This window comes from Lepidochelys olivacea, assembly GCF_965140295.1.
Source record: "Lepidochelys olivacea isolate rLepOli2 genome assembly, chromosome: 10".
In the NCBI taxonomy this organism is placed as follows: Eukaryota; Metazoa; Chordata; order Testudines; family Cheloniidae; genus Lepidochelys; species Lepidochelys olivacea.
Window position 1 is genome coordinate 7,266,155 of NC_140420.1, and position 16,102 is coordinate 7,282,256.

General features: G+C 44.2%; 1 protein-coding gene across 4 annotated transcripts; it reads left to right on the forward strand.

Moving 5' to 3' along the window:
- The first annotated feature begins 71 nt into the window (after positions 1–71).
- Positions 72–15,706, forward strand: TOP3A (DNA topoisomerase III alpha). 4 transcript variants are annotated; one of them, XM_084640656.1, is made up of 19 exons: positions 72–632; positions 2,675–2,734; positions 3,447–3,520; positions 3,818–3,893; positions 4,864–4,972; positions 6,006–6,149; positions 6,657–6,827; positions 7,134–7,234; positions 7,406–7,480; positions 7,608–7,690; positions 7,836–8,043; positions 8,991–9,116; positions 10,051–10,180; positions 10,693–10,806; positions 10,888–11,053; positions 11,478–11,621; positions 12,021–12,143; positions 12,424–13,148; positions 14,575–15,706. In XM_084640656.1, the coding sequence occupies exons 1-19, from the start codon at positions 447–449 to the stop codon at positions 14,757–14,759; spliced, it is 3,000 nt and encodes a 999-aa protein (XP_084496782.1). In that variant the 5' UTR covers positions 72–446; the 3' UTR covers positions 14,760–15,706. The 4 variants fall into 4 exon arrangements, with proteins under 4 accessions (XP_084496782.1, XP_084496783.1, XP_084496780.1 ...); XM_084640654.1 differs by having other exon boundaries at positions 73–632; positions 8,931–9,116; XM_084640657.1 differs by lacking the exon at positions 12,424–13,148 and having other exon boundaries at positions 8,931–9,116.
- The last annotated feature ends 396 nt before the right edge of the window (positions 15,707–16,102 follow it).

A 16,102-nucleotide genomic window follows, 5' to 3' on the forward strand; every position in this document is an offset into this window, starting at 1 on the left:
GGGAGCCCCTGCCATTGGGCTGAGGGGGAAGGGGGAGCCCTTGCCATTGGGCTGAGAGGGGGAGGGTTCAGGAGGTTGAGTCTAGTCGGGAAAGGACATGGGTGATGGGGTAAATACTGCATTGTTTTTGGGGAGGGGACTGGAAATCTCTTGTAGCTCAGATATACATGCTGAGTTAGCATCTGCTTTAAGTTTTAAAAACACGTGAGGTGGAATTTACAGTGAGTTGCCAGCAGACATCAGTGAGGAAGCTTGAGGGTCTCTAATTTCTGCCCCATCAAAATCACGCCGGGGTCCTTTAGAGTGGTTGCTCGCCTCCTGGAGGTGGCATCCTTACCTAAGACTTTTACTGATACCTGTTGGGTATCTGATTGCGGGAAAGTGGCAGCAGTGTGAGGAAACGGCAACATGTCTTGGCAAGTTGGGAGCTGCCCTCAGCTCTCAAAATGAACTTTCAGGCCAGGCTTTTTGCCCGCTGTGGGGTCAGGTTGTTGTCTCAGTCCTGGAGTCTCTTCTCCCAGGCTGCAGAGGATATGACATTCCGAAAGATTCAGAAGGTCCTTTGTGTGGCAGAGAAAAATGATGCTGCCAGAGGAATTGCAGATATTCTCTCCAATAGCAGAATGAGGCGGGTAAGAGAGTAAAAGCAACGGTTTCTTTTTGGGTCACTTTCTAATTGGGCTTTGTTTCTCCAGCTACATAAACAACTTGTTAGGTGGTACTTGCCAATCATTCAGTTGTTTCTGGGTTAATTCATTTTGTCTTAAAATAGATATAATGTAGTGGGGCTGCCCTATAGAGTCTAAATAGGACTACTGAGACTATTTAAAGCTGATATTATTTTTATGTGATCAGGCTTGCATTGTCTGCCTGAGCTCCCATTAAAGCCAGGAAATATGCAAGCTGCATCCTCATTTTAGTGCCAATTTAAATCAGCCCTGACCTGCAGCACCCTGTTTTGTTAGAACCGGGGGCCACTCTGCAGAGCTCTACTAGCTTGTGCTATTCCAGTCTCTGGCCTTTCCCAAACAGATTCCTACTGAAGATGAACTGTGCCAGGTTAGGTGAGGTGGACAAATGCATATTGGACAAGATGAGGCTGACAACACCAGACTCATTTCCCCTTGTGACAGAAGCAATGTTGGAATTCTGTTCTTTAGTCCTAATCTTGGTTTCCCGACGCACAGAAAAATGGACTGTGTCTTGTCTGTTTGCAGTGAGGTACTGCCTTGGTGAATTTTCTGCTGTCATTCCTAACTTGTAGTCTGTTGAATATGTGAGAAATATTAGAACCTGAAACAGCCACGGGCATCTTCTGCCATTTAATGCAATTGGTTTAGCAGGTCAAAAATGCTGCTTCTTGCAATGCTGTTATTGCTTATCAAATTCCAGTGGCTTAAGTTTTTAACGCAGTGAATATGATTTAATGGTTAGAGCAGAGACCTCAATGTTCTGTTCCTGCTCTGCCATTGATATAAGGCAACACCTTCCTTTGTCCCCTTCCTGAGCAAGCTATACCCCTCTATACCAATATTCCAGTCATGCGCATTATCGCACCTCTGTGATGCCAGCTATGTCATCGTTGTGTTTATTAACTGGCATTTCAATTTCCTGCTTATTCCCCACACTTCTCATATTAACATACAGATATCTAAGATACTGATTTGATTTCCCCTGTATGTTCTCTTGTCTCTCCCTCATCCCTGCTATAACAGCCCATGCTCCCGCCAGATCCGACCCTCTTCCCAGGTCTCCATGTTTTTGACTTACCTATGGCCTTTTGTCATCTGCCTCTGTCGAACTTAGTTTAGAGCCCTCCTCGCTAGGTTAGCCAGTCTGTATCCAAATATGCTCTTCCCTTTCCTTGATAGATGGATCCCATCTCTGCTTAGCAGTCCTTCTTCCCGGAACAGCATCCCGTGGTCAAGGAAGCCATTGTTATGTGACAATGGTCAATTCACGTAACCTCTCAGTACCTCAATCTACCCTTATGTAAAATAGGTCTAATATCCTTGTGGCAGGGTGCTGGGAGGCTTAATGTTTATAAAAGTGCAGGCAGATCCTAGGTTGAAAGATATAATAGAAGTAAAAAAAAAATTGATTACTTGAGAATTGATGGTCTGACTCAATCTAGATAACGACATGCTTCCAAAGAAGATAATGTGAAATGTTTGGGCCCAATCTAGAAGCCTCTACAAACCTTGATAAGTGGAGGATACACTCGGAACAGTGTGTGCTAAATTATGTGTCGTTTTTGTAGGCTGACAGTTCATTGGGAACTTGGAATATTTTTCAGTCTTCATCCAAAGAGTTAAATCTCAGCTGTGCCACTGGCTAACTGAGCGACTTGTTCAATACAATCTCCTTGCACCTGTTTTCAATCTTACATATCTCTCAAGGGTGTTGTACAGTGCTCTGATGCTGTAAAGCACCATTAAGTGTCAAATGTTTCTATAAATGGCCGGTATCCTTTCCATCCAGCCTGCCTTTCCTCTAGATCTTATTTAAGTCACTGAAAAATGATTGCACACCTGAACACCAGCAGCCTGTTTTTCATTTGCCACATATTTCCATGGTTTCTGCTATAACTGTTGTTTGTGAACGTTGATTTGGGTCGTTGGTTTTTTTTTGTGGGGGAGCAATTTTTTAAACATCTTTTCCATTTTTTGCCTAGAGAGAAGGGTTTTCCAAATTCAACAAGATCTATGAATATGACTATCATATGTTTGGCCAGGTAGGGTTCCATCTTTTCTTCATAACGCTCTATAACCCTTCTGGTTTAGGGAAACACAAAATGCTGATTGATTATCTAATGAAAACATTAACCAAAATGGGACAGAATTATGTATTCAGTAATGGAAATATCTGTGCAAGGAATGTGTATATGAAGAATGACCAAATTACTGTGAAACTGAGATCTCAAGTTTTCATTTGAACATGTAGGGGAAATGTCTTTCCCACTATTAGTGTTGTGCTGTCTTTATCTCCTACAGATATAGTAAGGTTCAGTGGTTAAGGGCCTGGTCTAAGAGTCAGGAGATCTGACTTCTATGTCTGGCTCTGCCACTGATCTCCAGTGTGGCCTGAAGGCACTTTACATCTCTTTGCCCTGGTTTTCCCATCTGTAAAATAGCATTCTGATATCCACCGATGAAAAGCTCTGCATACATGCTATTAAGTCAAGGAGGCATTTTCCGTCTGATCACTCATATATTCAGAATTCCAGGATTATATATATGATAATGTGTGAACAATGCTCAGCTGTGGCTGGAAGGGAAAACTATTATGTCAGTAGAAGCAAGGCAGATATAATTGACTAGAAACTGATGTGTCTGATCTATCAAATGAAAGTGATGTGTCTGGAGCTCCTGGACACCAACATAAGCAGGCTTTAGCAAAACAGAAGCAACTGTTAGAAACTAATTGTCTTGATCCGTTTCCTACAGAATGTTACTGTGGCGATGACCTCTGTTTCGGGACATTTACTGGCTCATGACTTTAAGATGCCATTTCGCAAATGGTTAGTACCACTGATCTGAGAGAGCTGGTGACATGATGCTTGTCATCTTTTTTTATGCTGAGATGTGCAGTGCAATGAGCCTTTCAAGGTCAGCCTGTGGAACGTAATTTATGACAATTAATGAACTGGCTAATGTGTATGTGTACCAGTGATAAGGATAGTAATACTGCCACTGTAACCACCATTCTGGCACTTCATCAGTACACCAATAAGAGACAGAAATTACCAGGTAATCTCTTGTGAATATTTTGATTTATTTTGTACGTTAAGTCGTGCTGTTTATCATCTCTTCCCCAGGCATAGCTGCAACCCACTTGTACTCTTTGAAGCTGAAATTGAGAAATACTGCCCTGAAAACTTTGTGGATATTAAGGTATGTGCTTGTAAAAGGCTACCTGATACTCAAATATTAGTGACATGTTTCACAAATATTGATGCAGACAGAGAGAGGACTGGACCTCTGTCCATAACCTTTAGCTCTCTGGGACTGTAGCCAACATAAATATTTTCACTCACATTCTTCAGTCTATACATGCTGTCTGCCTTTGAACTTAGTTTCCTAGCCTAAGCACAATTAGTCAGTCAGGTCAAAGGACTGATTTATTTAAAGTAGAATCCACTCTGTAGGAATCAAGGTATTAATGGCCCCAGTTCCATCTAGATTACATTGGAAAGTCCTGTGTTTAATAAAACTTATTAAGGGACACAATCCAGATTTAGATAATGACTATTTCTGAATAAAATGGATGCAGATAAATGAGTATTTACTATAGTCATCAAAACCTGTTTGCTCACTTACTAACCTCGTGAGATACAAATCTTGTTCTCATAAATGGCCATGTGGAGCTTCTCTCATACAATGTTACTCCAGCACCCATTTACAACCAAGAAATTAGTACAATACCTGAACGCTCCCCTAATTAGCTTAGGGAAAATTAATGAGGTCCTACTCTTTCTGATGTGTTTTGTATGAATAAAATTATATTTTAGCTGAAAATCTGCAGAGCAGCCAATGCAGTTAATTTCAGCTATATGCACAACAGAGAGGAAAAAGCACACAAATGGTGGTCTCGTGTGCACATACATCTCTGCAGTCAGTAAGGTTAAAATAAAATACAGTAGCATTACTCTGCGATGTACCTGGAGGAATGGGATATGTTGCATGTAATAAAATGGAAAATCAGAACAATTCACTATAATAAATTTGTCGCTATGGATATGCATTCCATTTCAAGATCAAGTTAGACTGTTGACGTTGCTGTTGGTGAGTCACTCCTGGACTAAATTAGATGGCATGATAAGTGACCTGCTGTGTCTCATGCTGTGCCATTCTCTCATCTCAGAAAACCCTAGAACGAGAAGCCCAGCAGTGCCAGGCTCTGGTGATCTGGACCGACTGCGATCGAGAAGGAGAGAACATTGGTTTTGAAATAATCCATGTTTGCAAAGCTGGTGGGTGGAGGACTTACTGTTTCATTCTTTGAAATGCTGACTAAAAACATACCTTGTTCAGTAATGTAACTCCAAAGGCTGCTGCTGAATGTTTGCAGTAGATCCAAGTAGAATGCACTGGCTGTGGTGTTGACTGTACCAGGGATGTGTTAATGTAACACATCACCAGCAACCGGGCTACATTTACAGTCCATTGATTTTAATGGCATCTTGGTGGGTGGAGGCAGCACAACTGGTATGGACAGGGTTAACGTTAGTGAGGGTTTTTTGTCCAACACATTTATTGCTGTCATAGCCAAAATATACAGTTTAAGTTGGACAGAACTTGCAGTCAAGGTGTAAAAGCTCGTCTTGGCTCTCTGTGGTACTGGTGGGTATCAGAAGTGAACACAGAATTTTCTCAGCTGTATTGTAAATACATCTTTCTACCCATACAGTGAAATTCCATCTAGGCTTGCTTAATTGTCACTGGGCCTGTTCACTTCCCAGATGATGTAAAGAGATGAGACGGGGAGTGTGAATGTAGTCACATTAAGATGACCAGCAGGAGTAACTTAGGTTCTGCTCTCTCCAAAGAAGTAAATGAGCTTCTCCCTCTCTCTCACTGCTAGAGGCCTTGTAAGCATTTTTCCATTTATGTTATAACTCTAGGCCAGTTTTGGAAGCTGCAGACTGCACTTGTGAGTGCAGAAGGGTGTCATTGGAAACCATCATCTGGATCCTTTTGACGGCAAAGATATAAAAATGGCCCACACTTACTAGATGTGTGTGGTTTTTTGTTGTTTTTTTACTAGATTTACAAGAGTGAAATCAGTGAAACTTACTAGGACATTATAAAGCTTCAATGGTCTACAAAGGACTTTATTTTTGGATTCCAGATCAGCCTATATATGTCGTCTAACTTGAATGGCATTACTTTGAAAGCTTAAACTGGTTCTGGTTCTACTACCGATAGTTTTAAAGGAAATCACTAAGTATTCAGTCTCTGCCATTGGGTTGAAAATCATGTTTGATCCCTCTTTCTGGTTGACAGTGAAGCCAAGCCTTCAGGTGTTCCGAGCCCGCTTTTCCGAGATCACTCCTCGTGCCATAAGAGGAGCCTGCGAGAACCTCGTCCAACCTGATCAGAACATTAGTGATGCTGTGGATGTCAGACAGGAGCTGGACCTTAGGATAGGTACGAAGCTAGGGTGGGCAGTAGCTAAGTGTTTGCTGCTCTCTAAATCTCTCCTTTAAGGGATTCTGTAAAATTGCCCTGGCAGGTAATTGATTTCCGGGAGCGTTCATTGCCTTGCTATCAATATATAGCTCAACAAAGTGGAGGGCTTAAAGTATCTAAACTCCTCTAGGATTATCGTGTTAGTTCCAGGATAAAGAGCAGGCATCAACCTCTCATTGTTTATTCTTCCAAAGCACAGCAGGTGATAGTGGTTCAAAATCATCCGTTTGCATATCCCTGTGACATGAGACAGAAATTTGCAAATGGATCATGCCTTCACTCAGTTGTTTCCAATAAAATAGTTGCTCTTTGAAGGAGCTGTTAGGTTCTTAACTATTTATGTAACACTTGCTGGGCCTCTGCATTTTGTGTTAGTTGAGTAACAGAAACCAAACTTGCAGGTAGTGTGATTACTTTATAAAATTATTATCCCAACTTTAAAATCCCTTTTTTGTTTTCTTCCAGGTGCTGCCTTCACCAGATTCCAGACCTTGAGGCTCCAGAAGCTCTTCCCCGACGTTTTAGCTGAGCAGTTGATCAGCTATGGTAGCTGTCAGTTCCCAACTCTGGGATTTGTGGTAGAAAGATTTAAAGCCATCCAGGCCTTTGTTCCCGAGGCCTTCTATAAAATTAAAGGTATGTTCTGGGACAATAGTGCAGTGCTCTCAGTGTCTGACAGGGTTCAGCGCTTTTGAAAAGGAAACGAAACACAGCTTTACTGAAAAACATGAATGAGGGAGATGCTTTTGTGTAATACACAAACATTGCTACAGATGTGTGATTTTTTTTTTTTCCCCCCTTCCCTTGCCGTGGTCATGCAGCAGTTTGGAAGGTTTCCCAAAAATATGCAAGTTTTCTGTGGCCCTCTTTCCTTACCTGTCTAGCCAGTGCAGTCTTACTTTGTACCATCTCTCTGATGTAGTGACCTCCTTTTCAATGCAGTGGCCCATGAACATGAGGACAGCATGGTAGACTTCAACTGGAAGAGGAACCGACTCTTTAACCACACAGCATGCCTTGTCCTCTACCACATGTGTATGGAGGTAGGAAACCTTGTCAAACATATAGGGTCCAGCATCAAACAAGCATTTCTACCTCTTTCCTTCTGGTTGGCAAAAGCATTAGACAGCAGCTGATGCCTCATGGGAACCTTTGAACAGCACTCCATATAGACACCTCAGTTTGATTTTCCTTTCTGCGTGCTCTGTGCTTAGGATCCGGTGGCCACTGTTGTCGAGATTGGGAGCAAACCGAAGAGCAAATGGAGGCCCCTGGCACTAGACACTGTGGTATGTTTGATATGATGATGCTAAAAAGATTTTTTTTTTTTAAAAGGAGCATTGAAAATGAGTTTTAGTGACTGTTCAGGTTTGTGCGGCAAATATTCCCATTCTTCTCTGTCTCTTTATGACACAGGAACTCGAGAAGCTGGCTTCCCGCAAGCTAAAAATAAATGCCAAAGAAACCATGAAAATAGCAGAAAAGCTCTACACTCAAGGGTAAGAATTCCAGACCTGGATGTGCTGGAATTAAATACCTTTTACAGAATAGCAGACCTTTAATCAAAAATGGGACAAGCCCACAAGAGGAACGGTGACTGGTTAGCATCCAGTGTGGTTATTCGTTTTTCTTTTTGTCTCTAAGGTACATAAGCTATCCCCGAACTGAGACCAACATTTTCCCCAAAGACCTAAACCTCACCTCTTTGGTGCAACAGCAGACCCAAGACCCCAACTGGGGAGCCTTTGCACAGGGGATTCTAGACCGGGGTGGGCCAACCCCTCGGAATGGGACCAAATCTGATCAGGCTCACCCTCCCATTCACCCCACTAAATATACATGTAACCTGCAGGTGAGTCTAACACAGAGCGGAGTTGAGTCACTAGCACGATTTCTGCTATCGACAATGCACCTTATCAGTGACTGGGTATCATGGTGATTATAACAGACAGGGGCTTGCTGTGCATATATTAGCAAATTGAATTAGACTTTCCATATCTTCAAAAGTGGGTTTATCTCTTGAAAGAGCCTTTCTAAAATATGCTGTCCTGATCATAAATGTTTCTGCACAGAAACCTGGCTGGAAAATACTAGGTGCTATAGAAAATCGAAGCTGGAAATATACACCTCGTACCCACTTCCAAGCTTTGACTTTTGAAGTCCACATCAGATTTTCAGTGGAGGTTCTCTTTGCTTATCCTAAAACTGTTCACTGCCCCTAGTTACATTTCCTCATTAGTCCCAACACAGAGGAGATGCTGCTTTCAGTGCATACTGGACCTTTTCCTTATAGACACTTTTTTTTTAAAAAGGCATAGGGACCTAAACCACTTGACAACCTGAAGCAAGTGATGTTTTAAAGTTATGCTTTGTGTCGGGGCGGGGGGGGGGGGAGTAATTATTATAACACTAAGGTCCCTTTCATGGAAAGATCTTCATTCTTAACAGAGGTGTACAAGTACCTATTAGGTGTATTTTATGGGTGGGAAAACGAAAGCACAGAGGCTAAATGACTTGCCTAACAAGGTTAGTGGTATAGCTAGGAATAGAATCCACGTCTCTTGACTCTTAATCTCTTGCTCTGATCTGCACTTCTACTGGATTCCTCTTGATGTCTTCACTTCTGGTCCCAAGGGACTTGTGTTCTGAAAGAGGGCTCTTAAACCTATATTTGTGTGAGTGTGGTGTCCTTTATTTGGAGAAGACTCCTGACCCTCTTCTCTTCATGTGCGGTCTTAGGGGAATGAACAGCGACTGTATGAATTCATTGTGCGTCACTTTTTGGCTTGCTGCTCTCAGGATGCCAAGGGACAAGAAACAACTGTGGAGATTGACATTGCTAATGAGCGATTTGTTGCTCATGGACTAATGATCCTGGCCAGAAACTATCTGGATGTCTATCCTTATGAGAAGTGGAGTGACAAGGTAACCATCTTGATCAAAGTGTATGGGAGATGGTAAATTGGGGAGGGGTCATTACAAGATGCAACTGGGTTTAATGTTACTCAGTAGTTTAGCTTGCCTTGGCTCCATGCTGATGTGTAAACGCTTAAGGGCCAAATTCTGCTGTCAGATTACCTGCAGAACTTCCATTGAGAACTCCCTTGTTCCAATTGTTGTTCTACCCTGAGGTTCATCTCTCACCTGAAGACCTGCAGCTCATTTTGGCAGTTTTGATTGCTCAATTCCCTTCCCCCTCCCTCATTTGACCTCCTGAGGAAGGGACCGTGTCACGGGTCTGCATTCTGCATGAGGATCTGATTGTTTGTTTTTTTGCAAACTTGGTGCTTTCCCGTCACTTGCCAAAAGAGGTCACTGTTGAACAATGCTGGGCCCACTTTTTCTTCCCAGACGTTGAGCATGCTGCGCTCAAAATCTGGAGTAAAAGCTGTTAAGAAAGTTGAACAGCAGTATAACCAAGTGGCTGTGCTTGACCAGTTCGTTGGGAAGACAAGGTTGTTGAGAGAGGAATGTCTCCGTTCTAATTCTTTAAGTGAGCAGTCTGTGCTTCAGGGTCTAAGGATAAATTTGGTTACTGATGTTTCAGAGCAGAACAGTTGTATGGCTGAATGCTTAAGGATGTAGGGGAAAGCAAGCAAACTCTCACCCTCAAACTCTTTGGATTTGTGTGGTATCTCTTTAAGACAGAGTCCAGCCTTGGAATTGGTAGCAGTTATGAATCTAAAAGCTGGTGAACAGGCTCCTGTCTGTGTTCCCCAGGGAATGAGACATGAGCCTCCTGCAGAACAGTACAATGCAGTACCCCTAGACCCACGCCTGCTTTGGATTTTTAAATTCTATTAAACAAATGTTGCAGAAGGTTGTTTCATTGGAGTTTGTACTTCTCTCTGTCCTTCAGGTTCTCCCAGTGTATGAGAGAGGGTCTCGCTTTCAGCCCACCACAGTCGAGATGGTGGATGGGGAGACCAGCCCACCACAACTCCTCACGGAAGCTGATCTCATTTCACTCATGGAGAAACATGGCATCGGTCAGTATCTGCATCATATGGGACTGTGTGACCTCAGCTGTCTTTAGCAGAATGGAGTTGGTATACCTCTTCCCTCTTTCGTGGTCCTCTGTTAAATCTGTAGCTGTAATGGTCTCTCTCTTCCACCAGGTGGAGAATTCTCTAAATACAGCTGATACAAGATAAAAGACATTGTGTGGACACTTGCATTCCCAAAGTAATGGAAGGGGGAAGATCTAAAGGCCAAGTCTGGAGTCTATATAGGACTCTGCAGATTGCAGTTTAGCTCACTGGAGATACAACTTTACTTCCCATCTCAGTCTGTTTAGGGCCCAGTTGTGCCCTCCCAGGCTCCCTTACAATTGGCATTGGAGTCAGTGGGGGTTGAGGGCAGCATGGGCCTGCACTTGCCCATTGTGATAAATTTGCGCCTGTATTTAGCATCCCAAGTCACTACATTAGTAAATATCAGCTTGTAGAGCCCCGATGGTTTGTTCATGCCAGCTATTAAATGACTGCACAATGACTTTCAGGGACTGATGCCACTCACGCCGAGCACATCGAGACCATCAAGTCACGGATGTACGTGGGGCTTACTCCAGATCAGAGGTTCCTTCCGGGGCACCTGGGCATGGGGCTGGTAGAAGGTAAGGATGTTGATTGTAATTAGGAGGGCAAATGCCTTTGCTATCCCTTCCTTTCACTTAAAGCAAGGTATCGTTCCTCAGGCTACGATTCCATGGGCTACGAGATGTCAAAACCTGACCTTCGTGCTGAGCTGGAGGCTGATCTGAAGCTGATTTGTGAGGGGAAGAAGGACAAATTTGTGGTGCTGAGGCAGCAGATTGAGAAGTACCAGAAAGTCTTCACTGAAGCCGTGGCCAAAGCCAACAAGTGAGTATCAGGAAACCCCATGCTTTGTCTCTGCAGTCTCCCAGAACAGGAGCCAGGAAAGTAGAGGACTTAGCTTCATGTCTGGGGCTCTGATCACGTCAGAGCTTATTTCCATGATGTGCATAGGTGTTTCCAAAAGGAGGCATGGAGTCTGAATGCTGATGCTGTGTGCCTGGTGGGCAGCTTTGGAGCTGGTGTCGGAAGGTGCCAGTCTGTGCTGACCTCTGGAGTTGCACCCACACCATGACTGAAATGGACGCATTTTTGTCCTCATGACGTTCCTAAATGGACTTACTGTGAAGTTCGCTAGAGCCCAGCTGCAGGAGCAGCTACTCGCCCACCATCTCCGTCGTATGGAAAATGGGAGCAAATGTAAATGCTCCTGGCAGAGGGAACCAATGCGACTGTGTGTGGTTCTTTCCAGGTTGGATCAGGCTTTATCACAGTATTTCGGAGAAGTAAGGGCACTTGAGCAGCAAGAGGAGATCTACCCAGCAATGCCCGTTTCCATTCGGAAATGTCCACAGTGCAACAGTGACATGGTCCTGAAGAGCAAGAAGAATGGCGGGTCAGTGATCTCTGTTAAGCTGAGGACAGCTCGGTGTGTTGATGTTGTGTGGCTCCCTTGTAGCTCAGTGTAGGGTAGAGCACTCACCCAGCCCTTCTCCCCCTCACAGGGCATCTGAACTACAATGACAAGGGGTGTGATTATGCCACTGCCCTGTGCCTCCAGGGCCCTGGGCATAAGGCCAAAGTTCAGATGCCATGAACGGTAAGAGCTGTGCATACCCAGTTGAGCCGCAATTCTGGAAGCACATGATAGTTTTTATAAAACAGCCTATTTATGCTTGTCTTTAACAGTGGGTTGCTGATCCTTGTCCCATAAGGTGTGTAGCTGCAGGTGGAATGGCTGATGAGTTCTCTTGATTATTCTTCTTCCTCATACTAACCCTTTACTCCTCCACAGCTTTTATCTGGGCTGCATGAACTATCCTAACTGTAAAGCAGCTGTGTGGTTTCCTGAATCTGTGCTGGAAGTCAGCAAGGATGACAGTGTTTGCGCTGTGTGTAAACCCCATCCGGTTCATAGGTGAGTATCATTCGTTACATACAGACACACACAACTGTCCTGTCCCGTGATGGTCTGAGGAGGATGATTCATCTGGCTATGGTCGCTTTAAAAGCAACATTGACTGGCCTCCAAAGCAGTGCAGTCCATTCCTCCTAGACTGGAAGAATGATGGGTGCAGCACCAGGCCAGGAGGGCAGGTAGAATAGAATAAGCATGGTGGGACCTCCATGTCTTTGCTGGAACCTTGAGAATCAAGAGGGGGAGAACTCTGATCTGAGATACGGATTTTTTCATTTAGGCTGAAATTTAAGTTCAAGCGAGGTAGCGTTCCACCCCTGCTGCCACTGGAATTTGTTGGCTGTATTGGAGGTTGCGATGAGATGTTGAGAGAGATCTTGGACCTGAAATATTTACAAGGACCATCCAGACCGGTACAGTCAGTCAACCGGCCAGCTAACTACCTACAAGTCAACCAGTCCCTTAACCGCATGGCCAGCTATGAGAATGGTCACATGAGGCCTACCACAAACCCTGGTGTAGCAAGGGCAGCCAGAGCTGCTAGTCATCCAGCTCCTGCTGCTGCTGAGAACAATGCAGTGGTGTGCAACTGTAGGGAGGAGGCAGCATTGCTCACGGTGCGTAAAGAAGGGCCCAACCAGGGCAGGCAGTTCTATAAATGCAGTGCCGGCAGCTGCAACTTCTTCCTCTGGGCCGATCAACAATCAGATGATGGAAACAGCGTAACCCACAGGAGCTTTGCTGCACCCCCCGATTCCTTGGGTGAAAGGCCTCCAGGAAGCTTCAGGAGCCTTGGAGGAGGAAGAGGTCTGGGCCGCTATGGAAGCAATGGTTTTGACTTGGGAGGAGGGGGCAGTGGCACGATGTGCAAGTGCGATCAGCCGGCTATCACACGCACAGTCCAAAAGGAGGGACCCAATAAAGGGCGTCAGTTCCACACCTGCCCAAAGCCGAGAGAGCAGCAGTGCGGCTTCTTCCAGTGGGTGGATGAAAATGTGGCCCCAGGTGAGGATGGGCTTGTGCTCGGAGTTGGGGTTTGGGTGGGATGTAATGGCTGGGGGCTGTGTGTTAAAGCTGAACTGAAGGGAGATATTGGGCACCCCTCAGGCACATTCTTCAAAAACTTCAGATAAAAACAGGAAAAGGACTGCAGAGCTACAGAACTTGGCAGAGGGACTCAGGCTGCTGTAAGGTAACTCGTCTGAAATGCATTAGATTTGTCCTTTAAAGAACTGTCCATTTAGTCTAAAAATCTTACCTGGTTCTTTGTAACAATAAGGAAACTCAGAATTCTGTCTTAAATTGCTGTCCCTTTGACTGAGCTAGAGCAGGGTATGTGACAGGTACCCCGATACAATTTAGCCCGGAACAGATTTATTCAGGTAACGGGACTTCTCACGGCTGGCTGTGGTAAGCTGCGTGGGTATTCAGTTCAAAGGCACAGTTCAAGGCACAGAGCTCTTGACCTTTCCTAACCTTCATAGGTTGGGGAATGTGCTGCCAGCTGGAAATACCTGTTTTCAGGAAATCTGTTTCTGAGTGGATGAGAACTTGAAAAGGGGAGTGGGCATCAATTTGGAGCTTCTGTGCCCTCTGCTGGCACTGGAGCTGCACTTCATCCCACCACCTCTGTTTAAGCTTCTTTAAATGTGGATCATCCTCCCTCTTGTATTTCTACTTAATGGGAAGAGCTAAAACTGCCAGGTAGGGCAGCATCAAACCTTCCTCAGAGGGACAACTGAGGGAATCAAATATTAAAGGGATACAGTTGGCTATTTTTAAAACTTTAAATCCTATCTGGAATCCTTTTATTCCTTTTTTATTTTTTTTAAAAGGAAGCGTTTTTTTCCCGGTTCCCTTTTATTCTTAATGGTCTCTTCAGCAACAGAGAAACTGACCGTATGGGGGGGAATGGTGAAAGTGACTATTCCTGGAGTGCTGGCAAATTACAAAGTAGGAGGAGCTGAAAAAGATGTTTGTACAACTCATTTCACTTATAGTAGGTACAGAAAGTTTTTTTTTTAAAAGGGACTCAAGTATTTAATGTGACCCTTAAATATCCAATTTTTTTTAAGCAAACTTAGGGGGGAAAAGTGAAATTAGCTGAAGTCAAGTCGACTGTATTATTTTTGCTGTTTACAGTTTGGACTTTGTATAGTTTAAACTAATTACTGAGGTAGCTTCCCATTTTGATCTCGTGCACTAGCCCAGAGCTGCAAGATGCTGCCCGAGAGCATATAAATCCAAACAGGACAGAAGCATCTTTAATTTCTTGAACACTTTTGAGTAGTGGGATTAATAAAACATTTAAATGGACCCAAATTCCCTGGCCATGTCCCCTGCACCTGGACTTGGCATTCTTCCCCTATTTCTGTGGCTCACATGGTGTTAAACTGCTTAGAACCAACTGTCTGTCTCTCTCTCTCTGTAGGAACTGCTGGAGCCTTCTCTTCAAACCAATTCAGGAGCGACGGGCACTTAAGAGGGTCAGGAAGCAAAGCTAAAAGACCAAGTAATCTCTCTTCTGAAAAAGGACCTACTCCCAAGAGACAACGGACCTGTGGCATTTGCCACCAGCTTGGTCACACCAGGAAGACATGTCCTCAGAACCACTGAGGAAGGACAGTAGATGGGATGCTCTTGTAGGAAACGCTGAAAAAGCCAGTCCTGAACTGCTCCAGGAGTGGCTGGCTGTAGAGATGCAGTGGATTTTAAAAGTAGAATGTCTCTGGGGCTTGTGTTCAAACCACTTCCTGGAAATATGGCTAAAGCAGGTCTGCTCTTGGTGGTGACCAGCACACTCCACTATGCCTTGGGAAGTTTCATTCTTACTTATTCAGACACTGGGCTATCTTCTAAAGGAGACTCAACTACTGCTGCCATTCCTTGGTCTAGTATTCTGTGGGCTATTTTGTAAACACAGGCAGCGTGTTTAGAAACCCAAAAGACTAGGTCCCTTCTCAGATAATGCTTTGGACAAAAATACAGCTGGTTGCTGGGGAGCAAGAGAGGCTTTTCCCAGAGCTGCAAACCCCAAATCTCTCCACAGCCACTATTCTCCAAGGCCCTTCTGTCTAGGAAATAGTGGGGGGCTAAAAGGAGTAGCACTGAAGGAATTGGGAGGAAACCTTTTACACACACTGCTGGAGCAGCTGGTGTGGTTTGTTTGCAGACCAGGAAGCAGTTAGGGATGATGCTGTCCAGGAAACCATCTCTGTTGATGGTTGTGAAACAGTTTCTTGCTTTTCACAGGGTGGGATTTGATATTTTAAGTTACCCTTCCAGCTTAGGGTTAGTCAGTCAGTATTTCCTTACACCCCTGACTCTCACCTCCAAAGGAGAATTAACAGCAGAGAAAGTAAAGCCTCAATCCCTTGCCCTGGAGAGGGAGCTTAGTGCAAGTGCTTGAACCTGAGAACCTTCACGTAGGCTGATACTGAATTTAGAATCCAGCTACTCCTTGGACACTGTGAGCAAGGGAACTTAATGAAGCTGCTAGCTAATGCAAATTGTTTTGGTCAGATTGATGTGCCTTTTAATAAAAAGGAGAACTCTTTATTTTACTTAAGCTCTGTGTTTTAAATTATGCCCAGGAATGGTGTCACTATCTCCCCCCTCCTTACTGCCTCTTGCCTAAATAAGTTGACCGTAGGCTCAGCTGAAAACTCTCTTCCTAAAAGCAGCTGTTTCCACCACTCCCCACCTCAGCTATTCACAGGAACAATGTGGCCACTTGCTGGGCAGTAAATCCAGGGAGCTTTATTTAGAAGTGATCTACAAAAGGAAAAAAGCCTGATCTTGTTCCCTGCTGGCTGCTTTATTGTGTTTTCCACAGTCTAAAGCATTAAACAAAATGACATTTACAAGCAGTTGAAAGTTGAATGAAAGGGGATTCTGAGTCAAACTATTCTTTCTTCCTTTCTCCAAACTGTTAAAAGGTGTTAAGTTTATTAGTCTGT